At 41.2% G+C, this 26,432-nt stretch overlaps 2 protein-coding genes across 2 annotated transcripts in view; one reads left to right on the top strand and one right to left on the bottom strand.

Moving 5' to 3' along the window:
• Window positions 1-4: 4 nt before the first annotated feature.
• Window positions 5-6,803, bottom strand: stn1 (STN1, CST complex subunit). Its single transcript, XM_022739899.1, has 9 exons — window positions 6,331-6,803; window positions 5,768-5,863; window positions 5,346-5,423; window positions 3,862-4,035; window positions 3,294-3,405; window positions 2,437-2,587; window positions 1,918-2,040; window positions 1,739-1,811; window positions 5-1,292 (listed from the first exon to the last, which is right to left on the bottom strand). Exons 1-9 carry the CDS (start codon window positions 6,461-6,463, stop codon window positions 1,135-1,137), a joined length of 1,098 nt encoding a protein of 365 aa, XP_022595620.1. The 5' UTR covers window positions 6,464-6,803; the 3' UTR covers window positions 5-1,134.
• Window positions 6,804-7,068: 265 nt separating this feature from the next.
• Window positions 7,069-26,432, top strand: part of LOC111217881 (serine/threonine-protein kinase 10-like) — a 20,911-nt gene continuing 1,547 nt past the window's right edge. The window contains exons 1-18 of the mRNA XM_022739898.1: window positions 7,069-7,787; window positions 9,349-9,513; window positions 12,358-12,406; window positions 12,571-12,720; window positions 14,710-14,782; window positions 14,948-15,142; window positions 15,369-15,450; window positions 17,045-17,176; window positions 17,828-18,637; window positions 18,783-18,913; window positions 19,122-19,245; window positions 20,855-21,034; window positions 21,348-21,440; window positions 22,725-22,854; window positions 24,271-24,395; window positions 24,575-24,766; window positions 24,915-25,040; window positions 25,171-25,284. Of these exons, the coding sequence (XP_022595619.1) occupies window positions 7,638-7,787; window positions 9,349-9,513; window positions 12,358-12,406; window positions 12,571-12,720; window positions 14,710-14,782; window positions 14,948-15,142; window positions 15,369-15,450; window positions 17,045-17,176; window positions 17,828-18,637; window positions 18,783-18,913; window positions 19,122-19,245; window positions 20,855-21,034; window positions 21,348-21,440; window positions 22,725-22,854; window positions 24,271-24,395; window positions 24,575-24,766; window positions 24,915-25,040; window positions 25,171-25,284 (3,021 nt within the window). The 5' untranslated portion in view covers window positions 7,069-7,637. The remainder of the gene's footprint in view (window positions 7,788-9,348; window positions 9,514-12,357; window positions 12,407-12,570; window positions 12,721-14,709; window positions 14,783-14,947; window positions 15,143-15,368; window positions 15,451-17,044; window positions 17,177-17,827; window positions 18,638-18,782; window positions 18,914-19,121; window positions 19,246-20,854; window positions 21,035-21,347; window positions 21,441-22,724; window positions 22,855-24,270; window positions 24,396-24,574; window positions 24,767-24,914; window positions 25,041-25,170; window positions 25,285-26,432) is intronic.

Raw genomic sequence — 26,432 nt, 5'->3', positions numbered from 1 at the left:
TTTTTTTTTTTTAAATGTGTCTTTTGGAAGCCCCCTGCTGTATTAAAGGAGTGCACGTTAATATTGAGGTTCTGTCTTATAAAGGACCCTTGTGTAAAAATCCAATACTTTTAATATGTCAGTAGCTAGAGTATGCTTACATGGTGCATATTCTTAAATAAATTTGCATTTAATCAACTTACAACTGGGGTTTAATATAGGCCTTTGGCTCGCTTTCTGTCCCTAAGGGCTCACTGGAGGGTTAATCCAGCCCTGGCAATATTAACTGACGCCCTAAAGGTGGTCATCCTTTCTTACCTGACATTAAAGCCCTGTAGTGAAAAGACTCCCTTTATCAAACCCTGTAAAACCTTTATTATTATTATTCATTATTTCAGCTTTGTGCTTATATGTTACATATTCGCAAATCAAAGTTTTTAACTAAAGTACCACACAGTAAATCTAGGGCCACATAATATTCCAGCGTTGAAACGCTGTACAATCAAACACAATACACTACTTTGACAGGGTGAGATTAAATCAGTGTTGTGTGTGTATGTATGTGTGTGCGCGTGCATGCATGTGTATACAGTAGCCTATATTGTGTATAATTGTAATGTACTGTATGTAGGATAAACACACTGTATACACACAGTTTGTTACAAAGTTGCTATATTACTGTATATCTGCCGTTACATGATGTGTCATATATGGTATAAATTAGGTGTTATATTTATGTTAAACATGCAGCACACTGTCTATTGTGTTGTATTGCCATTCAATGTGTCAATAGTCAAGAAAAGCAATGGCCGCTGACTGAGAAAATATCAATTTGCCAATTTAATAAGTGGTTAGAAAAAAGTTATTAAAGTATCATAAATATTTTCAACAGTGGTCCCGAACACTTCCCGGATGTCCATGTTCTTAGACATGTCTGTTAAATAACCTAGTATTCAACCTTAGCACACTTACATAATATAATAGCAGTGATATAAAATACACCAAATGTGGAGCCAGGATAAGGCTCAGGATAAACACAAGAATACAAATCGCATGATTTACTTAATCATAATTGTCACTCACATTTTGGAGCAATAAGCCATGTACTAATATTAAGTAAAGTAATCGAGGGTTCCCAACCTCACTGTACTTGAGTTAAAACACCGTGTAATGGTTGTCAGTGGTGCTGACAATGTCACTGTTGCACTCCAGAGATTTGAGGACCAGCTCCAGCGCTGCTTTGCTCACATTAAGGCTGTACCGCTGCTTGACTGCAGACAGGATGTGCAGGACGTGGCAACCCTTCTCTGCATCTACAGGCACAGGAGGAAACAGCTGTCAACACACAGGTACAGTATGTGGTCATGCAAACCAAGATTAAATGGCGACTTATTTATGGAATTTACTTTTTCCTGATGTTACTTAGGATTTTTAATCGGTTTATTATTTACACGTTACAGTGTAGTGTGTATTCCATTTTGGAAGCAGAATGACAAAAGGGCATTAGCCCTATAGTGAAAATTAAGCCTCTAATTGTAAAGGTGAAACATACAGTAGGTGTAATTATTGTGGTAATTTGATATTTGACAGGCAGGTAAAAGCCTTTCATTTTTGATTGTTTCAGCTGAATAGTAATTACTGCTACACTCAACACACTGCCACAGAGAAGATTGCCACTCACTCAAACCTGAAAGTACAGTAGGTCAGCATTAGTCAAAATGTTCATACTTCATTTAGAGCAAACATCAAGTATACTTACACTTCTCTCTCTTTGAGTCTTCCCTGATAATGTCTTTTACCGCTATAAGTAGATCTTTATCCTGTGCAGTTACCTAATGAGGAGCAACAGCATCAGACACATTAAAGTCCATGGTAAATCTACACAATAATAATCGAATGAAGTGGGAAGAATTCATTCAAGGTGTCTCTGTTTCTTACATTATAGACTTCATCCTGAGACTTGACCTTGCGGTATATGATACCCTCGTTCTGTAACAGTTCCAGTGTTTCCTTCAGAAGCTGGCGTAGCTGCTGGCAGGCAGACACACTTGCCACTGGCTCCTAAACACCAGCAGAGGAGCAAAATACAAAAGCACTGAAGTGCAACTCTGGAAAAAAAAAGCCACCTTTAATTCTAGACTTACTGTGTAAATCTGTTGCTTACTGCTGTAGTTATAGATACATAAAAACGTTTCCGTTACCATAATATGCAAGTTGCCATGCCAACTGCTTTAAAAGTACAATAATTTTTCAGTATGCCCAATACCTGCAACTGAATTAAAGAATAAACGTATCTTTGTTGCAAGAAATCAAATCTTGACTTTATTTATTTATTCCTTCTGTCATTCTTCACCTAAGATGGACTCTTCAAATACATTTGGATGTTTAATTTTTGCTTCATCCCTCTACCACACATCTTCAAACAAAAATAGTTTCCGTGATATTATTCTGCCATACCTGGTCAGCAGATGTAGTTTGAGGCTGGCTAGAGATGAGAGGCTGCAGCAAGTCCTGAACATCATAGGGTCTGAACCTGCTCACTGACTTCTGTTTAAAGAAATCCTTGATGATATTGGTTGCCTTGCTGAGGGAACTGATGGTAGTGTCACTGAAAAACAAACAAAGAAATTGGCCTTAGAACAATTTATATTAATGCTGAAGCTCTTGAACATTTTGGAGCATTTAGTACTGTAGCCAAAGAGGTGAGTATTTCCATAAGGAGCTGGTGGAGACCAAAAGGAAAGTGAATATTGGACCTATTCGTTACATTTATGCTACAGTTGCTTTGTGTCTGCTGTTTGCTGGTACATTATACATATCAACATTATGAGGCCATGATATTGTATGTCAAAGTGTGATGTATGATGTTCAGTTTGTTGTTCTGCCCCAAAGATGTAAAAAAAATGACTAGTAATAATAATAGTTATAATAATAGCTTTACTTTTTTTTTTTTTTTTTACATACAGTTTTAGTGTTTGAATGTTGTCATGAAATGGAGTATAAATAAAATCTTATTTTATTGCACTTGGCAATTCACGGATTTTAATGATACATTTTCTGGTACCAACATTGCAACATTTACAAAATCAGACCTGTTGCTGCACATAGTCTGAGTTTGTAGAGATGAGTAACAATCAGAGAGGAAACCGCAGAGAATCCATTATTCTTTGGTTTCAGTAAAGAGTTTTAGTGTCACAACTACTAAATGCTGTTTTCAGGAAGACATTTTGGGTTAATCACTGAACTCAATCTTCATTGTCTCGATTAGGGCTCTCACTGTGCTGTGATCTACATTAAAGGATGGATGTTTGTACCTATCTGCATTCAGTTGCAGCTGAAGCGGTTTGTCATAGCACTGTCTGTAGAGCTGAGGAACCTCCATCATCCATGCTATCTGGAGTGCCATCATTGGGTCGTTCACCTTATCTGGGAACACACACACACACGGACACAGATACGCACATGATATATGGGCAGAGGATAGAGATGGTATGTACTTGTAAATAAAAAATGTGCTACATGTGGTTGTGTGTGTGTGTGTGTGTGTGTGTGTGTGTGTGTGTGTGTGTGTGTGTGTGTGTGTGTGTGTGTATGAGAAAGAGACATGTAGGCCATCATAAAACAAGACTGCAGTGCCACAATAAATAATCTCCTTGCTGGGCACTTCAAGTGTGTGTTGGTTGTGTGTTGGTTGTGTGAACTGTATGTTCCTGTTTGAGCATTTGTAAGTTCTCTGGTTATCAACCATTAGTTAAACATTGGTATTCTTGGACATTTGTTGGGTTGATCTAATATTTAAAAAATATAGCTGGTTGGTAATTCTGTAAAAGTGGATGGTCTGCAGATAAAACAAGGAGACTGAGGACAGTCCTCTTCACTCACAGTAGGTGGAGGCCATGATTTCTCTCTGTTGCCTCGACGTTTTGACCAGTCCTCTTATTCGGAGCAGCTCTCCAATCTCTAAGCAGGAGCGGTTCTTTTGGCCCTCTCTCAGCTTCTTCAGCTCAGCGACTGGGTCGAAGCCTCCTTTAGCTGCATCACTGTGCTTTCCCCCTGCTGGAGATGACAAATCAATATAGGTTATTACAGTTTGGTTTGTTGTAATTAATAAATATACTGTACAATAATTACTTTGTGCAACACCTTTAAATATATTTCTAAATCTCTTTTCAGTAACAGTTCAATTATTAAAAAGACAAAAAAATCCATAAAGATGCAAGATTTTGAAGCTGCACTACTCAATGTGTGACGTGAAAGAGCTGTTTAGCCGCTTTTAGTTTGTTGTTTTGATTTTGTTGCAAAATCTGCTCCCATCAACTTATTTTCAGTGCAAAAGCTAAGATAAACCCTCAGTCCACTATATGTCCAGTACCAGACGGCAGATAGACAAAGGAACCGTTAGCAAATACAACATACAAAGCAAAAATATCCTAATATTTTTCTCAGGAGTTGGTTGAGACCAAATCAAAACTATAAGGAGAGTGAATACTGAACTTTAATTTGTCTGGTAGCCAGAAATACAGTCAAATGAATGCCGATGTTGCTCTGTGAATGCTGTCTGGTAATAAGCAACTGTTTGCTGATAAGGTCCCCATAACAATTTAACAAGGTGCTAATATGTCAGATATTGTGTTTTCAGCTTCATACACTACCTTTGAGTGGCCAAAAGTTGTCAAGTAGCCAAGTAGTGCAGCTTTAGCTAAATACAAGCGTGTGTGGGGATGGAAGAGTCAATTCCAGAGACAATAAATAAAAGTCAACCTCAATGTTTCGTACCAAGAAAAACTATTATTACTGATTACACCTTATTGTTCTAGTGGGCAAACATAAACAATATGCCCACTTAACCACCAATTCATTTTAAATAAGGCCAAACCAATCACATAAAAGCAAAAAGGATTACAAGTTCTTTAGATCAAAACTACAATGGTTGAAGGCCATAATGTGTCAAGAAACATAGCAATGCGCCTTCAAAAGGCAGGGAGGCAGAACATTGCTAGCTGGCTAGCCAATGGACAGTGTGTTTTGGAGAGGAACACTGAAGAAAACATAACTGTGGTTGTTCACAAAGAGACTAACTTAACAGTAGAAATGATGTGTGTTAATCACATAAAAAACTCAGCGAATAGGATGCCATACAGCTAATACAGACTATTTAATATGTAATAATATGGCCCATGATCATCTGCTACATACTGCTCTGAACTCATATTATCTGGTATCAGTGCGCAAATCATTTTTCTTTTGGAAGTCAATTTGTAGTGATTTGGTGATTCAGTATACAGTGTGTCTGCTTCTTCTGGGGTGCAATACAGATCTTAACATACAACAATGCTAGCATTGAAATTAAACACATGCAAACTCACATTTACCAGGATCCTCCTCCTCTTTTAACAGGTATTTTTTCCAGCACAGGCAGTTTATAACACCAGTACCATCATCCACTGTGAAGAGATGAAGAGATACTCAGAATCAGACAAAGACTGTTGTTTTGCTCATAGGATATATAAATCAAAGCCATTTTTATCTATAGTACTTTATACAACAGGACAGTGTGTGTCAGTTTGTGAAAGGTGAACAAAAACTGGGGCATTGTCACAAATGGAGACTGCGCTTTATCCATGAGCTGTCACTGTTCAGCTGACACTGCCATAGTGCATCAGAATATTGCCAAAATACTTACATCAATACATAACTGACATACTCACACATACGCACAAACTGCACTTGCAAGTGGTTGCTGAAATACACAATCATTCTGTTCCACACAGGAACTCAGTAAGATTACCTCCATAACAGAAGAAGTCTTCTCTTTCTCTCTTGTAAACTACTGTCCCAAGTACATCAACTTTGTAGACTGGATGTGAGTTGTAAAAGTAAATACCTGTGAGACATACACAGAACAAAAACAATAATCTAAAAAACATCAATTTATATAATTGTCAAGATCGGCTATCAGTCATTTCTTCCAAAAACTGGCTTAGTTATTAAATATGTAACGTATAAACATCTTTAAGGGCCAAGTTAAACTTCACAGTCACAGTGATAATATTGATTAAAAATGGTAAATCAAATGAAACAAAAACAACAGGATATATAAGTTACAGTCATGTCAGATAGAAAACAAAGAGAAATATCTGATAAAGTTCTTCATGAGCTTACAAAGTCATTAGCTAACTAGCTAACGTTGAATATTACAGTAATTAATTACAGTTTGCAGCTACATTGGTAAGTTAGTTAGCTCTTGGGCAAAAATATTAGGACCTGTAATGTGAACGCTCCATAGTAAAGACTAAGCAAAAAGCAAGTGACTAACAAATTGAGAGTCTATAGCTAGGTAAGTGTTATTACCTGGAACCTGTGTGGACTCTGTCATCTGCAGGATGTCTCTGACATACAGCCTGGCAAAGGCAGAAAAGATTGGATCCAGTCCCCATAACATAGAGGGAGGTTCTTCTGCTAAATCCATCGTAGTCGCCTGCATTTCAGCATTAAAGCAAAAGCAGCTGTTCTGCCCCGTTGGGCTAGCAGTCCCTAGCAAGAAAGTAAGCTAGCTGCAGTGCAGTGTCTTGAGAAGTGACTAAGTTTGTCACGTCACGCGTTGCTAACATTAATATCTATTTGTCATTTACGTTAGCGCTGTAATGTGTGTGTAAACGTGCACGAAATGGTAGCGTAGAAGAATAGCATTAAAAATGTACATGTTTGAAAAAGTTGTACTGGCATTTTATCCCTGTGCGGCGCGTTCATGTTTCGCAATGGTTTATGGGACATGTAGTTTCTGGGACACAAAGAAACCAGACTCCTGTGCTTATTGAAGCGATGGAGGCAATAATACTACAATGAACAAGTGGCACACAGCAGACTTGACTAGTTTTTCTGCACGAAAAGACGCTGCATTATCGCCGTGAATACTTTAAATGTCCCCAATGTTTGCTGTGTTTTGTCTCCCGTACAGACGAGGGCAGCAGAAGACAATGATGACCCCGCCAACACGAGGGGCAAGAAGAGAAAGAACCATAGCAGCCACGCGCAAGCGTGAACGCGCACAGACACTAAATCCGCTAGATTAGTAAACCCGTCCCACAGCACCGGAAAGATGACTGTTTTTACCATTTCAGTGAATGTTAATATGCGGATCAACTGTACTCTTTTTTACCCTCAAGGAAACTGATTAACAATCCTGTGGAATACAACTATTTGGACGAACGCCACTCATCTTGTTTTTTTTCTTTTGGTTGTGGAAAGAGCTCACAGGGTTGTCGGGCCAGTGGGTCGTCAGGAGTTAGAACAACGACTAGCTTCGCGTTGTACTTTGCATTAAAATAAAGTCTTGTTTAGGCAGATTTCAGATGCTAGAACACGTCTAGGCTAACCTTTCATTATTATTTTAGGGTTTAACAATGACCCATGATGTGCGAAAGAGCTGTTCTCTGGACTGGCCAAAACAGTCAAAAGCTAAGCTAGGTTTTGATCCTAACTATTATGAAAGCCACATTCCGTGTTGACCAGACGGATATTTATAACTAGTTAATGGGACACATATGTTTCTCCTAACATTTATGCTACAGTAAAGTATTGAAGGAAACCGACACTACTTTGGCGTTTTAAAGTGAATTCCTTTGTGAACTTCTTAACTGAATGACCCAGGATTCAGTATGTCATTTTTTAATTTCCGTAAAATATTTAAATTGGGAGCTGAGAAGAAGAAGAAACAGTATGAACATGTGCGCAGAGATGAAAATCCAGAGGAAATATGGGACATAATTGGTGAATTGGGAGATGGAGCCTTTGGGAAAGTGTACAAGGTAGGTCTCCTTCAAAGCTGCTCTTTGTAGGGAATAGTTTTTCCTCTGTTTGTTATAATGTGGCAAACTTGTGTTTTGAGTCTTTTATATCCTCTCCACTCCCAACAATTCTTCTTTCTGATGCCTGACACAACGTGCTAGCAGTGTGACCTCAATCTTGTATTCCTCTGACCCACCCACCATCTTCAGACCAATGCACCAGCTCTGTGACATAGGTGGTGTCAAATATGACTGACCTCCTACTTCACAGTTATCCAAGATATTTGTCTAACCCTTCTCCCTTTGTTTGCATGTGACAGACTATCAAATGTCATCAGATCCACCCGTTGCTGGAAACTTGACTTCTTAACAAAGTGGTTCCTTTGGCAAGCCAAGCTGGGATTTTACCAAAGTTAACATTTCCTTGGTCATATACATGCAGATATTCATCGTATCTGCCCATCAGCTCTTTTTAGATTCTCATACCTACAACAAGGAATTGTTTATGCAAACAAACCAACCAAATTATTCCCCATTTACATTTTCAGAAAGCTGCCCCAGTGTCAAAGCCAAACCCTGTGTCATCATTTTAATAGTGCCATTGTTTGGTCTGACCCTAATGCATAGCTGGAGCCAGGAGCTTCATTTGCATGAGTGACAGTAAATTTTATCACGCACGAGGGCTTTACCAAGTCCAACACCAGGAAGTCTGTGGCTGATAAAACCACTTTACATGTTCTTATTTTTTCCTTGTTGCCAAAGCCTGCTTTTGCTTTTGGATCCTCTGAAAAAGTCACATTACTTTGTATCATACTTAAATGAAGCATAATCTTCTCACACAGATTGCCAGTTTCCCAGCATTCCCCTGCAAGGCTCACATGAACTAGACCGACAGTTTAAGAGGGGAGAAACACAGATCCTTCATCATCATCATTATATGAAAGCATTTCATGTTTTTTTGCTCCTGGCAGTGGTACTGGAAGGATGTCTGCAAATAGTAAATTGTAGTGTTATTATATTTACATGTCTGGGCTTTGAGCTATTCCAATTGTATTGCACCACTCCTCTGAAGCACCAATGGGAGAGTCGTCACACTCTATTGATTCACAGAGAAACATGAGCTTTCAGATTTAGTACTGAGGAGTAGATTGTATTTTTTTTTAATGGCGTGTATGGCTGACCATGGCACACTGGCAGGTCACCAGGAAGTGGCTACATCCCATATCGCAGCAGCGACTTCATTGAGCACATCCTGCTCGCAGCGAAGCCCAAACAAACAGGAGAAATTTCCACTCTAACCAGACATGTCTCATGCTCTAGTGACTTACTGGGTCCTGCACCAGAGCAGAGTGTTATTTATTGTTTTAAGATCCTTTTAATGGCTGCGTCAGGTGTTTATTGCAGGTCTGAGGTCAAGTCCAACATGAACAAAGTTTGGTGTCTATGAGTCTTGATGATTATGTGAAAGAACAAACACAAATTTTCTGCACTAGACCAAAGTATGAGCCAAGCAAGATGTAGCAGGGTGGGTTAAATGACTCCTTTGGCCATACAGCAGTCTAATAACACTCTCATCCTACAGGCCCAGAACAAACAGACGGGCATCCTAGCTGCGGCCAAAGTTATTGACACAAAGACCGAGGAAGAGTTGGAGGACTACATGGTGGAGATTGACATCCTGGCCTCCTGTGACCACCAAAACATTGTCAAACTCCTTGATGCTTTCTATTATGAGAGCAAACTCTGGGTGAGTAGTGGGAATAGCTCTCTGGAGTCACATTGTCAGTAGTGTTTCCTCTGTATTCCGAGCAGGGGGAAAAATATGGATCTAATAGAGCAGTTTGAGCTAGTAAAGCTTCTTTCTAAATCACACATTAGATCAATCTTGATGTTATGATGGAGCATCCAGTAAATGTTTTTTGCAGTGCAGCTTGTGCAGCCTAAAACTCAGACAAAAACAAGAGCAAATGTGGTAGTAAATTTCCCCCCATAGTACATATGCTCTATAAATTACAGAAGAATTACTTCCTGTTGTTCTGATAATGACAATATGGGCTCACCATGGGCGCCCATACATTTATCTATGCCTTTAGCTTGCATCACTGTGCTTTTAGTCTTTCACAGTATATGCAAGTTCCTGTCCTACTATTCTTATCAGAAATTGAAACCAAAGTTCACATGAGTAGCAGAAACAAGCAGCCGTTAGAGCTGTTAATCATTGTACCAGTTTATAAATGTATATAATAAATAAGAATAAACAATAATATACGCTTTTGATATGAGCTCATTTTTAAATGCCTCTATTTCTCACCGTAGCCAGTACTGACTCCAAACAAAGCTATGTGTATTTGGTAATCTTTAATCTTTGAAAACTATCAGAATTTTGTCTATTCGTTGCAACACAAAGTCTGAATTTTATATATATTTCACACCATTGGGGCATCAGTGATGGGCTCCTGTAAATACTAATTCGTTGTGTAGATACAGTACCTTAGTGTCTTTTACCTTGGCTCTGGAGCAAACCTCTGTCAGTAGATATGAATTATATCCAAGGCCTGAACACAAGGGAAGTCTTTATTAATAAATAAATAGTGTGTGTGGGGAAGTCACAGTGACTGAGGTAGATTACAGGTTGGTCTAACCGGTAATTCAGGGGTTTTCTCTTTCCTGTCATATACACCATAGAATATTTAATCATGGTCATCTAAGCAAATAACACATTCAGCAGCAAAGGACATTAATTTCTACTTGGGGCCATAGCTTGAAATTTGTCTTGGAAATTCATACTCCCAAAACCAGATGAAATATATAGACAAAAGGTAGATTTAGAAATAGAGTATGGACTTGATCGAAAGTATCATGCCTTGACCCATTTTAGTAAGTACATAAGCATCTAAAGGCACAGTCAAGTCATTATAAACACTCATGGTTACCTGAGTATTTCATTTCAGTACATTTCATTGTGCACTCTACCCTTTTCCTCTCCATTGTCCTCTGAACAATGGTCACAGCCTGATTGAGGTTGTCTGCTGATTCTTATCTTGACCTGTGTGGCACCTGTTTGTGCAAAGATGAGAGAGTATCCAGGACATTTCCTCCAGGAGATGAAAGGCTTCATTCCACTTAATCCCTGGAGAGTCTGGGAGGTGGTTTACTTTATAACTGCATATTAAATTGGTGTCATCCACTGACCTTTGTTTCCCCGCTACACTTTCAGCTGCACAGCAACATTTCCTAGAGTCTGTTTTCATGCTTTGGTTGTTGTGATGTGTCTGGCATTCATCCTTTCAGGCCTTGAACTTAAAGGTGATATCATATTCTGTCTCACATCCTCCCTCTCGGTGACACATGAATGGATTAGAAAATATGCGGGTGCATACTTCTCCATGTATTTGTGTGTGTCAAATAAACAAGTGAGAGGAAGCCACAGCCCTGGCCCATGGTTCCTCTCTGCCAGCTGCCACTCTGAGAAATCACTGTGGGGGCCATTGTACAGCAGCAGAGCCACTAAAACAACAGCACGCCTACAGAGAAACACTAGAATGGTGTGCGTTTTGAATAGCCAAGACTGTTCTGAGACTTGAGGCATTGTATGTCCTGTAAGGGCTTTGTTGTTGGAAGGGGAGCAGTCTTGAAAAGCTCAACTCAATCATGGAATGCCATTGAACCTTGGTGAAACTGTAGAGTTGATCTTTTTTAAGAAATAGGCTGTTTAGAAGACATGTCTTTTAACCTGCAGGTTGACCCTGTCACAGAAACAAGGGTGTTAACCAACATATCAACCACAATGAGTTTCTCAATGGTAACAAAATTGCAGAAGGGCATCTACTTCCTGTTTCTTAGGTTTGACATGCGGCTAAATCTTCCCCAAATCTCAGTGTGAAGCGGTGAGTTAGCATCATGCTATAAGGCTAGCCTTGTGTTTAAGCTCAATGAAGACACTCTGCTCCAGATGCTTTGCCATACCTTCTGCCATAATCATACACCCTAGATACTCTAATCCTATTTACAGAATAAGGGCTAAGGTCTGGCAATGTAGTTACCAAGCTAGCTAGCAGCTGTGTGAAACCCTTTCCACAAAATGGCCCCAACTGGGCCAATCCTCTTACAGCAACAGCCACACTGAAAGCTCCTAAATGCCTTTAAGGGCTCAGCTGAGTGTTTCATTCACACAGGCTCGGTGAAGGTTCATTCTCAAGTTACCTTAGTCAGGGCAGTAGTTAGGCACATGATGAAGAGGATGATGATGATGATGATGATGATGATGATGATATGAGGCCCTTTGAGGTTTGTGTGTACACAGTGAATGTTCCAGTAAACTAATTACACTGAGGTTCCTCTCTGAACTTCAGAACCTTCCAGACCCACACAATAGAGTTTAGAGCTCACTAGGTTCAGCCAGTGTATCAGTGCTTCATGAATGGCCTGCACTCACTTCCATTTGAAATACATTTTGTAGCATAGCTCACTGCTAGTATCTAAATATTAACAACTATTTTATGTTATGTGCGCCTTTTTACATAAACAAATACCTGTTTAAAAAAAAAAAAAAACACATGACTGTGTGTCATTTTTTCCCTCTCATTGGCAGATCCTCATTGAATTCTGTGCAGGAGGGGCTGTGGATGCTGTCATGCTCGGTGAGTCAGCATTTCCTCTTTGAGTACAGGTTGTAACAAAAAAGGAAACTGTTCAGGAAATAGCACTAAACAGCAAAGTAACAAAAAAAAGGCCAATTTAAGACATCAAAAAAGTCCTTGTTACCACCTATGCATGTGTCTGTGTGACCCTGGCCTCTCTGCAGAACTAGAGAGACCCCTGACAGAGCCTCAGATCAAGGTGGTGTGTAAGCAGACTCTGCAGGCCCTCGTCTACCTCCATGACAACAAAATCATCCACAGAGACCTGAAGGCCGGCAACATCCTCTTCACACTGGATGGTGATGTCAAGCTGGGTAAGGTCAAAGTTAGATCCAGCTGTTAACACCAGGATGTACATGTTTCAATCTGTTTCCTATATTATCCAGAATCTGTATGACTCAATCCATACATGCTTCAATGAATATTGTTGTAGGATGAGAGGAGAAAACTGCAAGCTGTGTAATACACACAGAAATGTTGAGGACCAGGGTGAACTGGCTCGCTTCTCAAGTACATTTTTCTTGGTTCACTCATATAATTTTTTTTTTTTACTTTTTCAAAGGGAAAAATCATAAATTAGTTCACAGTCTAGCAATGTAGGCTATGTGCCTTTAGCCATAGTCTCCATGTATTTTCCTCATGTTTCCTCATGATTGAACTGCTGGAAATGGCATTTACAGCCCTTTTTCACACACACACAGGCTAAAAACATGTAGTTATCTGAACTGGTGAAAACTGTTGAGTGTGATATCATCAGATGATCAGATCAGAAAAACAACTCCACCTCTTTGAAGTTTGTTACGCTAATTTTTGAGCCTTTCTAATGCAAGAAGCTTACAAGTTCACATGATCCTTCTCGTGCATGACACTATATGCATGTAGAACAGTCAGAATGTTGGGACTTTGTGTAAACTTGTGCTGCTCTTGTTCCTACTACAGAAGATTTCCGGAAGGATTTGACACAGACAATTGGCATGTTTACTGGATATTTAGAGAGTGTTACACTTATTTTTGTACTTTTGGCCGTTACACCAGTATTATTAAAGAATAAAATATTAAATAAAAAGTCATCAGAAATGAAACAGCGGAGCCTGATTCATCCCAGCACTTATACCCCATTCAGACCGACACAGTATGAGAGACCTATCTGCATGGGTCAGCCCCTGTCAGCTGACACACCTGCACAGCCCTGCTCTCGGTCAGGGTTGAACATGGGTGGGACTGGTGTGGGAAGGAAGCAGGAATGGACATTAATTAAAGGACATTGACGTTTAAATGTAATTTGCCCAGCCCATCAAAAAAAAAAAAAAGAGAGAGGGAGAGAGAAATAGACAGCGCATATGTGGGAGGGAGTGTGCAGATGAACACAGAACCGTTAAGACTGGAGTCTAGACTGGAGTTAACTGGGAGAATCAGGTGCTGTGTCGTGAATGGATCCAACGCAGGTCCTACATGAACTGAGACGACTGCAGTCTGAAAGTGATATTAGACTCAAGAAAAGGTCATCCCTTTGAAACACTGATCCCACGTCCCCCTAATGCAACTCTTTGTAATCTTTCATCAGACACCTCCCTGCATCCTGCCAATAATTAAACCTCATAGTCAAATTACTCACACCTCTCACAAAGCTTCCTCTAGAGTCAACAAAGATGTTATTCAGCTGTTTTCGCAGCATAGTGAATAGTTCTCTTTGACAAGTAAACTGAACTTCATGTGTGAAATAAGTGCAGTGCATCTTTAAAAGAGGAACTGTAAAAGAAATGCACTGTAACATATTCTGCATACGTCTATTGTTGCATGATTCTTGCAGACATGATGTCAATTAGTTACCGTTATGCACAACAGCAGTTGTTTGGTCCTGCTGCTCAGTGTGTGCACACACACACACATGTATCCTGCAGATGCAGTAATGTAGCTTACTGAGAGTAACGGTGTGAGTCATTGCTGGTGGATGGAACAGGCTCATTGCACACATATAACTGACAACAAGCATTTTGTCCAGTGACATAGCGCACACACAGAGTTGCCTGTGCAACTGCCTGCTAGGAAACCCGTGAGCCGTTACTCGCACACGAAGCAAACAAGGCATGATGTCATCATGCAAATGTAGGAAGGCTGTCATAACAGCATTTGGTTTCCTAGGCTGCGTTATTTTGTGTTCCTTTAGTGGACTGATGAGATTAGTATTTGTGCTGCAGTTTTTCACTTTAGACTTGTTTGGTTTGTGTGGTTACAGTTGGAAAATGAATGTGTGTGTTCTGCTGACTTAATTTCTGGTTTGCCTTGTATCACATGTCTTCCAGCTGACTTTGGTGTGTCCGCCAAAAACACCAAAACGCTGCAGAGGAGAGACTCCTTCATTGGAACGCCTTACTGGTGAGTGGAAATCAAATCAAAAATGATTTCATAGTCATTAAAAATCCCTTTTAGCCCAGTTTAGACAAAAAAAATCCACTATTACTCACTGTCAGTTTTTCTGTAATACAGAAACATCCATGAACTCTACATCTCATCTCAATGATTTCCATTCTTTCCTTCCAGGATGGCTCCCGAGGTGGTGATGTGCGAGACGTCCAAGGACCGTCCATATGACTACAAGGCCGATATCTGGTCTCTCGGGGTCACCTTGATTGAGCTGGCGCAGATTGAGCCGCCCAATCACGAGATGAACCCCATGAGAGTCCTGCTGAAAATAGCCAAGTCCGATCCTCCTACCTTGATGCAGCCGTCACGCTGGTGAGTCACAGCGCGAAGCTTTATTGTCCTGTCGGGGACAAGGATGAGCAAGCCTTTGGGTTACCCTTTTAAATGCCCATTCCACTTAGTTTTGCATCCTTGTACTGAGCACCTTAGATATTTGTCAGTTTTCAAGACATTTCAGCCATACAGAGCAATACATTTTAAATGTGCTGGAAGAAACAGACCACGGACAAGTCTATTTTTTGCCACTTCCACCCTTTAGGTCTCCAGAGTTCAGTGATTTCCTAAAGCGGTGTCTGGACAAGAATGTGGACAACAGGTGGAACCCGACACAACTTCTACAGGTGCCTTTTTCTTCAACATTCACACATCGTTTTCACTCTCAAGTTCTGAACCCCTTTTTGACTGTCGTATCAGTTCCCACAGCCCTGTACCTAGCCATTTAAATCAATTGATAATCCTCGTTCCCCATCCCATACCCATGTACCAGCTGCCATTCAGAGCATAAGCACCAGAGTCCTAGACGACATCTGTTTACCTGCTCGGTAACCGCGTGTCCTGGCAAGACTGACACTCATCCCTTTGTGCTTGAGCTGACGTCAGCAGAGCAGGATTTTCTTTTTCCATAGGGTTTAAGGTGCTCGGCCAAGTCCGAGCCACTTACTTACAGAGAGCCAGTAAGGACACATCCACACGCAGACTCAGGAAATACTGCACATCTCTGCAGCTGAAGGATTGTTCTGCGCAGAAGAAGACTCGATGGGCTTAAAAATACAAAATAGTGGCCTGCCACCGATGAAGGTTTTGATATCAAAGAAGCTGCATATTCTCAGGCCTGCCATAGAATACGTTCAGCAGATTTCTAAACCGAAGAAGGTGAGGCTGACAAGAGATATGTCGTGTTTGTAGTCTTATCCGGCTCTGCATTAAAGAAGTTTTCTGATCTATTTATTTATTTGTTTATTGTGAAGTGCTCTCAGACAGACAGGTGAAAATCCCCAAGAGAGACAGAGTAACTGAAGGATGCAAAAAAGAAAGTTTGCAATATTCAGCCTGTATTGTTTAATGCGTGTTTGTTGGATTCACTTTGTTGTGTCTTATGTCGTCAAAAAAGCGGCAGTGTTTTAACGCTGTGAGCAGTTTACATCCCAAAATCTATGGGGTTCATTCCCGGCAGGTTGCAGAGCTTTTACTGCAGCAGGAAAAATGTTTACCACAGCATATGCCATGCACTGTGTGCTGATATTTAAACTGAATCTTGATTTATAACCATGTTATTTTCAGAACTGTCTAAATAGCGCATTCATTTCAATTATTCATCTTATTAAATAACACATCATTTAAAAATGAATTTAGAGTAAACACACTCTTCATTCCCCTTGACACCATTGGGGATGTTGACAGTTGTGTGCGGGATGTCGTCTGCCTGTGCCTGGTCCGTCAGCTCTTTCTCTTGGCCCGTTGGGGACAACAAATCAAACTATCAATTCACTTCAAAAGAGAAGATCATTCAGACCCTCTTGTGTCGCTAAAGTCCCACATTTCTGATGAGGACAATTCAGAGGAGGAATCAGCGGGTGATCTCAACTTGCTCTTTCACCTCCTCTTTTTCGGTGTGGCCCAGCAATTATGGGGAAAACTACAATGAGTTTTGCGGCTGACTTGACCGAAAACTTTAAACATGAAACAGTCATAAAACACAAAAACAGCAAAAGGCAAAAACTCTGCAGGGACTGATGCACTGATGGAGCTTCAGCACCAGAACGCTTTACATTTGTATATTTATGATTTGGTGCAGTATTTCACCTGCTTCTCGCGACAAATATTCACATATATGCAATTAATTTAGATGAATTCATCACAAAGCATGTCATTAATTTGATTTGTTTTTTTTAATTACTTGACAACCCTGGTTATTTTTCTTTGTCTTTTGCACAGCATTCATTTGTGACCAGTGTGACGGACAGCAAGCCACTTAGGGAGCTCATAGCTGAGGCGAAGGCTGAGGTCACAGAGGAGATTGAAGAGCACAAAGAGGAAGAGGAGGAGGAAGAAACAGAGACACATCTGGTGGGTGAACGTAACTAAAATCAACAAGCAAAAGGTTTGCTTTGGCACTGTTGAGAGAAACGTCTTGTCCTCCAGGAGAAAACACTGCGTTTGTTGTTTGTTTTATTTATTTTTGTTCGTTTTTTCATTTTACCAGTCTATGATTTGCTGTGAGTCTGTTGAATACATTTACGTGGTTCTATATAAAGTAATTAGGGGCTTATTAGGGATTGTTTTCATGACTGATTAATCCTCCAATTATTTTATCATTATATTATCATTGTCTATAATATTTGGCCTATTACTTAGATACAAATTCACATATTCACATCACATCAGTCCAAACATATTTCATTTTCCACATAGAAAACAAAGTAAAGCAGCAAATCTGCAGCTTGATATTAGAAGTGATTTTAGATTCATTGTAAAGGAACCTGTGATTTTGTTTTTTATTGTTTGTGTTTGTTTGCTTTAAGATTTTTTTGGGGGATACTTTTGCCTTTTCCAAGGGGTAGAAACTGGAAATATGTGGAGAAGGATAGAGGGGTATAATATCCAGCAAAGTTCCTTTGCTGGAATTGAACAGTTTTCAGTCAGCCTACCAATTTTGTTTTCTGGCTTTTGAAAAAACCAACCTTACTAACTTCTCTGTTATTTCTACATCTGCTTCAGGGCCACAAACGCGCCCCATCTGATGTCAGCGTCGCCAGCTCAGAGGATGAAAAGATCCCCCTCTCTCCGTCCATCTTGGAATCTGTTCCTGAGAAGGTTGAGCCAATTCCCCCTGTGCCAACACCCACTGATGTCACTGTGGCCAACCATGTGGTGGACACTAGTTTTGTGGAGGAGCCTGCCGCCCCTGCAGCAGAGGAGAGCCTAGAGGAGGCTCCAAACACTCCAGCTGAGGATGGACAGCTAGAACAGAAACCTGTTGAGGAAAAGCTTCCAGAGGCAGAGGCAGAAGCAGATGTTGCCTCACCAGAAGAAGAGACTGAACCAGAGGCACCTGTTAAGGAAATGCAGCAGCTCGAGATAGCTGTTGAGGATGAAAAGGAAGTTGACACAGCCGAGGTTCCCGCCAATCAGGAGGCCACCACAGAGAGCTCAGAGGTCATTGAGGCTCCTCAGGAGGAAAAGGTGGCTGTAGTGGAGGAATGTAACACACCAGCAGAGGAGGTGAAGGAGGAGGAGGAGGAGGAGGAAGAGGAGGAGGAGGACCGGTACAAACATCTAAAGGTCACAGTGACACTACCAGAGCAATATAAGGTTGTCCCAAAAGAGGAGAATGGAGAGAAACCCACAGAAAAGGATAAAATAAATGCAGAAGATGAGAAGAAAGTTCCGGACAAAGCCAAGGATGACAAAGAGAGAGATTCAGACTCAGGGAGCGGCTCAGCTGCAGATAACAGCAGCGTAGACCTAAATCTGTCCATCTCAAGCTTTCTGTCCAAAACTAAAGAGCCTGGATCTGTTTCCATTCAGGTAACACACACACAGAACACAATCAAATGCCAGAATAGATTTTTCTTGAAGCTCTGTCAGATCCTGTCTTTACAATACCAGAAGCTGTGTTATGACAGACCTGCCGAGCTGCAGATATACAGTTTATGTAAATGATTTTTTCCAGGACACCAAACGTCAGAAGAAGACACTGAAAAAGACTCGCAAATTCATCGTGGATGGAGTGGAAGTCAGTGTGACTACGTCAAAGATCCTCACTGACAATGACACCAAGAATGAGGAGATGAGATTCCTGAGGTACTGAGGCATCAGTTTCATGCAGATACTAGGGAAATGAGTTGCCCCGGAAATATTAGTGTGTATATTAGTGAACTCAGCAAAGCTTCATTAAAGGTGACATCTGTTCCCCACAGTGACCTGCTCTCTGTTGAAAAAGAATTATTACCATAATCTTTCTTTTGTTTCTTCCTCCGCTCCCTTCTTGCCTCCTCCTTCACTTCTCCAGGCGCCAGGAGCTGAGGGAGCTGCGTCTCTTGCAGAAGGAGGAGCAGAGGGCCCAGCAGCAGCTCAGCAACAAGCTCCAGCAGCAAAAGGAACAGACCTACCGCCGCTTCGAGCAGGAGACTACAGTGAGTCAGTCGACCAGAACTGTTAGAGCTGAGGCAGCAACACTTTGGTTTAAACGACCACAACCAGTTCCTTTGATTTTCATTTCAGTCTTCTCTAAGTTTCTCCCAGTTGGTCTCAACCTTGTTGATACACGACCATCATTTCAGTCTCTCAGCTCATTTATGGCCTCGACAATATAAATGTGTCAGAATCAGTTCCAGGACAATTCAGTGCTGCTGTTGCATCGGCTTCTGAAGTGTAAAGAAATGAACATCTGCTGACATGCTTTTCAGGACCCTAACTGACATAATAAAACCCTATTCTAACCTTCTTACCTAAAACAAAGTCTTAACCCTGAAACAGCCCTCGAAGAACTGACTGAGTCTGAAAAGACTGAGAAACTGAAAAAGAGTTTGGCAGCAATCCAAAACCCTCCATGAACTCTCAATTATGATCATTTTTTGTGAATTGGTTCAGTGCTCTTCACTTTATCCTGAGGTCCACACAACTTCTCTATTTTTCAGTTTAAGAGGGACGATGCAATTTAACACAGTTCGAGTACAGAGCATGAAACTACTATTGCTAATTTTCAACTCAAGGAGATTGTGTAATGTGTAATGAGTAAATTTGGAGACACCACCACAGGGAAACTGTTGTGGATCATAAGGATCACCTCACCTGGACATGGAAAAAAACAGACTCATTCTGCTCATTCTGTGGTTGTTAAGTGAAGGTTTGCTTTGACGTTCTGCAAACAAAAACCCATCCAGATGTGGGGAAAAAATGTAAAAGAGGATGACTCATCTGCGTGTTACTTTGCGCCTTTGCATAGGGATCCAGATTCTGTGCTTCTTTGAAATCGTGAGGGCCAGATGTACTGGGAGTTTTTCACAGTTTTTTCGGTGCAGATGTGATGCATTTTCCCCCAGTGTTTGCAGCGGGTGCTTCGCTCCTCGTTGCATTTGCATTTAAGGGGGTTTGCTATTTGTTGGAGTGTGCATCTTGGAGGTTCAGTATGAGGCGCAGTCCAGGAGCTGACTGTGTAATGAGCTGAGTGAAAACGCCGTCACAAATTTGCACAACACCATTTTCTCAGTATACCTGGTGTGTGAATGAGCCTTGGACACGGGCAGTTTGTGAATGACACACTTGTCATGTTACTGTGTGAAGAATAACTTGATTTAATCCAACGGTCATTACTATGGTGGTCAGGACTGTAGCAACCATACTGTTAATTTTTGGAATATTCCTATATGTAGTTTGCCATGTTCCTATTTTCTATCCATTGAATTACATTAAATATTCTGCAGTGTTTATGACAGAGCCTGTGCCCATCAGCAGGTCATGCAGTTCCTATTTAGCTTCTTTTGAATTGCTTCATATTCCACTGAAAAGTTACATAACAAAGGTTATTGTCAGATCTCTTTCAACAGTGACACACACTGTGCTAATGGCCTCTCAGTTTTGTATGAGTCCTCTTTGTATCTGCTGTTTTAATATTGATTTTGTTATTTTTCTGCCTTCTGAAAATGTCTCTTTGATTTAACACAGTGAAAGCACAAAGCACAGAATTGCTTCTTCTGTTAGAGCCGCTGGTTTGACATGACATGACCCTCCGTGTACTTCCAGAGTAAGAAGCGTCAGTATGACCAGGAGGTGGAGAATCTGGAGCGGCAGCAGAAGCAGACGATCGAGAGGCTGGAGCAGGAGCACACCAACCGGCTCAGGGACGAGGCCAAACGCATCAAAGCCGAGCAGGACAAAGAGCTGGCCAAGTACCAGAACATGCTGAAAAACCGCAAGAAAGAGGTGAGCATGTGGACCACCTCATTCTGCTGCCTTTCATTTCCTTTCACGTTTTTTTTTTTTTTTTTTTTACCTGGCTATCAGGTGGACTGGAGAGCTTATAAGGTTCCTATTTATAGCAGGTTGTCTTGATACTTAGACGTACACACGCGTCTCTGATCTCTCATAAGTGTTTACATAACCTCTGTTCAGCCATGCAGGAGCTAAATCAGTCTGCGCTGCCACTTCTCATTTATTTTTTCACGTAGTTCTAATCTTACCTCAACGTTTGTCTCATTTTATTTCCATCTTATTGCTCATTGCTGCCCTAACACAGGGCAAACAGGAAATGGGACTTTCTCCAAAGCATGTGAAAAATGCTATCATGAAACGTATTAAAGAGGATGTTATCCAAGCCCCACCACAGGAGGTAATAATGAGGGCTCGGTTTGCAGTGGATTTTGAACTTTGACCTCTTCCTCTGTCTTTTGTTGAAAGCAGTGAGCCAACAGTCATTTATTGAGCTGTTTGATGCCGTTTTTTTTGCAGACTTTTCCTCACTCTTCCAAACCTTCCTACCTGACTTTGCAGTGCACACCACAGGTTCAGAATTTAATTGTGTGTGCAGTGTTTAGTGTAATGTGCAACGGGGTAATGTACTGTGATCCACAGGGAGTGGCCCATGTTATGATTCAGTCCTTTCAGTTGTCCTCGTGCACCCTGTGCAACGCTCCCATACAGGATGTAAGTGAAACCCCCCCATGTGTGTTTTAATGCCTCCTCAAATTTGGGATCTGGCCTCTTTCATGTGTCTCCTAAAGCATGAATCATTACTCTTAATATACACATACACACACACACACACACACAAACCCTGTCTTTTCTATATCCACCAGGGTCAACACGAAGCTAAAGTAGTGCTATGCTATCAACAAATCTCTTTATGTGGTCATACTGAGATGAATGTTTACTGCTGAAAATGAAATGCTGTATATTATAGATAATTATAGTATATCATAGAAAGGAGGATGGTACACATTATAGTATTGTTCTCCAGTGGATCAGGAGAGTATTTGGAACTGGACAGTACCTAAAGTTAAGTACCTGGCACTAAAAAGGTTTTACAGGTTGTTTTTTTTTGTTAATTTTTTATTAATTTTACTTTTCACCTAAGAACATGCTAATTTTTAAATAATTTATTTTTCATAATGTAGTTTGCAGACATTTAAAGACATGCAGCAAAATAGAGCTTGAAAATGTTTATAGCGCAGCACTGAGTGCTTTATCAGAGTGTTAAATGTCAGGTTCCTCCAGGTTAGCCGAGCCAAGTAGGCCGGATTAATGTGACTGACAAGCAGGTGAAACAGTATTGCCAGCTGTAACTGTCTGGTTCATCAGCTCAAGCTGTGTTTAGCCTGAAGTAAACTTGGCAGGAAGCCTATAGGCCAGCAAACACACACAAACACACTAAATCACACACTCAGCTCGCCTCATAAAACCTTTTCTACTCGAGTTTTTTTGTTGCAGGAAAGGTGCTTCCTGTCAGTATAAAAGGTGCTTCACTAATGAAGCCCAAGATTTGTCATGATTGTTGTGGATGGATGTTCAGTGCCTGCCTCAGATTCTCTGTGTAGTCCAGATACTGAGGTTGTTAGCTGGACCTGTGTAGTGTAGTCCTGAAAGGTATTTATAATCTGTGTCATTCTGGGTCCAGGAACAAGAGTTTCTTCAGAAGCAGCAGCAGGATCTGGACAGCGCTCTAAAGAAGATAATCCAGCAACACAAACATGAGCTCGCCACCATCGAGAGAGACTGTCTCAACCACAAGCAGCAGCTTCTCAGAGGTAAAAAGAAAATCCCACCAGATGATTCATATCATGTGTGACTGAAGGTAGTTTCTTTGTTTGTTGAACTTAAGATGGATTTATATTCTGTCTGAGCTGCATGTCCGACTGTTGGATAGTGTCAGATACCTCTTCCAGCTACAACTTTCTAACGTTCGATAGGGACCATAAAGGCTTCGTCTTAGCCACAGCGGCCCGGGTTCGAGTCCAAACCGTGGCCTTTTTGCTGTATGTCATCCCCATCTCTTTCGCCCTGACTTTCCTGTCTCTCTCTCACTGTGGCTCTCAGAACAAATATAAAAACACATTTGATTTCCATTGTGATGAGAAAGCACATTGTATAGATGAAAAATAGCACAAATTGTGTAACAAATGATGGAAAAAAAACAGAGATAGAGAGAGAAGATCAAACCCAGTTTACTTTCTCACTTCGCCTGCACAGTGAAATCGTGATGTGGGTGTGAATGTTGGATCATTGTTTTCAGAAAATTACAGAAATTGTCGCACACACAAAACCCAATTCCAAATGAACACTAATGTTGCTTCGGCATCATGTAGTTTTTTGTTAAGGAAGTCATTCAGCAGTCTTAACATTTAAACAAAAATAGCTAGATATGTTTCACTTTTGATTCTGAGTGCATGATCATCATTAAAAAAAAAAAAAACAAAGGTTAGGATCAAACAGCATTTGCGAATATTTTTTTGGTATTTCTTTAAACCGTGGTCTGGCTACTGGCAGGTTTTACCACATCACAATCATTCAGGTGCTGCCACTAAATAAATCCAACTTATTTCTTACTTCAAGCAGGTTAATGCTACCATTATTTGCAAATCTTCTTTGGCTGGTAGCAAGTATTTTTATTTTTCCTTCACATCTGTCCAGTTAGTTTTGTTTCGTCTGTAGTAAGTTGTATCAGCAGTAAACAAGCTCTCTTTGGAGGTAGAGGGAGACTCTCGGATCACATCCCTGCTAACGTCAACTGCAGCCCCTGCAGACATGACTGCAGTGAACAGCAGCCTGTTAGCAGTTAGTGCTGCCTGCGACTTAATCCCATGCATAATATGCCAGGAGCTGCACAAACAATACTTCTCGGAAATGCTCAGTGAAGCAAGTCATGGGAGGTTGTCACTGCTTTTAAAGAGCTTTCCCAGGGAAAAGAAATTGTGAGATAGTTCAAAGCTTGAAAGCTGAAACCTCAGTAGTAAAGCTGATGTTGGTTAATATAAGTATCTCAAGCACCCAGCCATTTGCTGCTAATGAGGTAACTTCAGCACTTCTGCACCATCATGTTCCTCTCCACTGCAGACCATGTACTGAAGCTGCTCTCAAGACATTACTGTCCAATAAGCCTATGAATGGGTCGTCTGTGCAATCATTTAGCTTTGTCTTCTCTTCACTTGTGTGTTTGCGTACAGCACGGGAGGCTGCTATGTGGGAGCTGGAAGAGCGCCATCTGCAGGAGAAACACCAGTTGTTCAAACAGCAACTCAAAGACCAGTACTTCATGCAGAGACACCAGCTGCTCAAGAGACACGAGAAGGTAGAGACTGGATGGCAGCCTTGGTCTACTTCAGTTCTTTTACATGGGTTCTTCCAACTTCAGAAAAACTGGCCTCAAATAATATCTTATAAATTCCTTCAGCGTAAAAGTAAAGGTCGAAAAAGTTGCTCTCTTAACTCCCTCCATCTTTCATACCTGTTTGTGCGTGCCCTGTGCAGGAGATGGAACAGATGCAGCGCTACAACCAGCGTCTGATCGAGGAGATGAAGAACAAGCAGACGCAGGAGAGAGCCAGGCTGCCCAAGATCCAGCGCAGTGAGGCCAAGACCCGCATGGCCATGTTCAAGAAGAGCCTTCGCATCACTGGAGCTGCCATCACCCCCGAGCAGGAGAGGGAGAAGATCAAACAGGTGATGACCTGAGCGATATGGACAATGGCAGAAATGAAATTGAACCACTTTTCTTTTGTCCTGTGGCGGATGGAAATCTCAACAATACACAGTCATGTCACATTTAAAGGAATAAGCTGTGAAGCCTAATAGTATTTGTGTTTTCCAGTTTGCAGCTCAGGAAGAGAAGAGACAGAAGAACGAGAGACTCCACCAGCACCAGAAACATGAGAACCAGATGAGAGATTTGCAGCTGCAGTGCGACACCAACATTCGAGAGCTTCAGCAGCTGCAGGTAAAGATATAAAAGAAACGTAAACTTTAACTTTTGTTGGAAAACTCATACATTTAAAATGTGTTTTTGGGCAATTATTATCCACTATGTACATGTTTTTTAATACTGTACCTCCCTGTGTGTGTCTCAGAATGAGAAGTGCCACCTGCTGATTGAACATGAGACCCAGAAACTGAAGGAGCTGGATGAGGAGCACAGCCTGGAGCTGAAGGAGTGGAGGGAGAAACTACGACCCAGGAAGAAGGTGAAGTATCTTGTTCTGTTTTCACCTTTTTGAAAACACGGTCAACCCATTATCTTTATACTAAAGACTCTCAGACCAACACTATGGTCTACTTATGGTCATCTAACAAGCTGCATGCTAGCTGTGTGTGGAGCTATCAATCTATCAAGCTATCATATCACATGATCTTCATCAGCAGATGGAGTTTTCCAGTTGTCATGGAACTGATTGGATTTATTTATTTATTTATTTTTGGTTGGACAGCAACAGCAGGGCCAGCCCTATAGACACGACTGTCTGTGAGTGTGATCGAGTCACACCATTGGTCAGCTGAATGTCATGTGACTGGGTCATGAAGTTACACTGTTGGCAGTGTTAAGTTTCCTCATTGGCCGTTGCTCTTTCAAAATGATTTATCACAAACAGTTTCTATTAACAGGACGTTTAGCTAATAACGCCTCCATCCATCCATCCATCTATTTTATATCACTTATCCGGAGTTGGATAACGGTGGCAGCAGATTAAGCAAGGTAGTCCAGACGCCCCTCTCCCCCGCAACGCTTTCCAGTTATTCCTGGGGGACTCTGAGGCGTTCCCAGTCCAGATATATAAAGTCTCCAGTGTATTGTGGGTCTACCCCAGGGCCTCCGACAGTTTGACCTCAAATTTTTTGACCTCAGTTTGATATCAAATGACTCCTTTTGGTGAGGAGGAGCAGCAGCTCTACTCCCAGCTCCCTCCAGATGTCTGAGCTCCTCACCCCATCTATAAGGGTGAGCCCAGCCACCCTTCCGAACCAGCCAAAGCTCATGACCACATGAGGGTCGGAACTGGGATCAACTGGTAAATCAAAAGCTTTGCCTTCCGGCAAGTACGGTCGAGTGCAGTGCCTGCTGGCTCAGCACCAGTCAACCGGTCAATTTCACCCTCCATTTTGCCGTCACTCGTGAACAACCTCGAAATACTTAAACTCCTCCACTTGAGGCAACAACTCGTTCTCAACCCGGGGAGAAAAATCCATTCTTTTCAGGCAGAGAACCATGACCTGCTTTTCTAAAACAGTGATGAATACACTCACGACATGGTCAGATACTTGGTAGCAGAAACATTAAGAAGCCACTTTGCTCAGTGATCGCACATTCGGTCAGTAGAACAGATACTTGTTTGAA

Source organism: Seriola dumerili, unplaced genomic scaffold, assembly GCF_002260705.1.
Source record: "Seriola dumerili isolate Sdu_G_001 unplaced genomic scaffold, Sdu_1.0 BDQW01000050.1, whole genome shotgun sequence".
In the NCBI taxonomy this organism is placed as follows: Eukaryota; Metazoa; Chordata; class Actinopteri; order Carangiformes; family Carangidae; genus Seriola; species Seriola dumerili.
This window is presented reverse-complemented; position numbering and strand designations above follow the sequence as displayed.

Excerpts from the sequence above, each read along its gene's own strand:
- stn1 (XM_022739899.1), bottom strand. The coding sequence starts at position 6,463 with ATGCAGGCGACTACGATGGATTTAGCAGAAGAACCTCCCTCTATGTTA. Across the intron at positions 3,406-3,861 it reads AATCATGGCCTCCACCTACT|ATAAGGTGAACGACCCAATG; the intron begins GTGAGTGAAGAG and ends GTGTGTTCCCAG. Across the intron at positions 1,293-1,738 it reads AGACTCAAAGAGAGAGAAGT|ATGCAGAGAAGGGTTGCCAC; the intron begins GTAAGTATACTT and ends CTGTGCCTGTAG.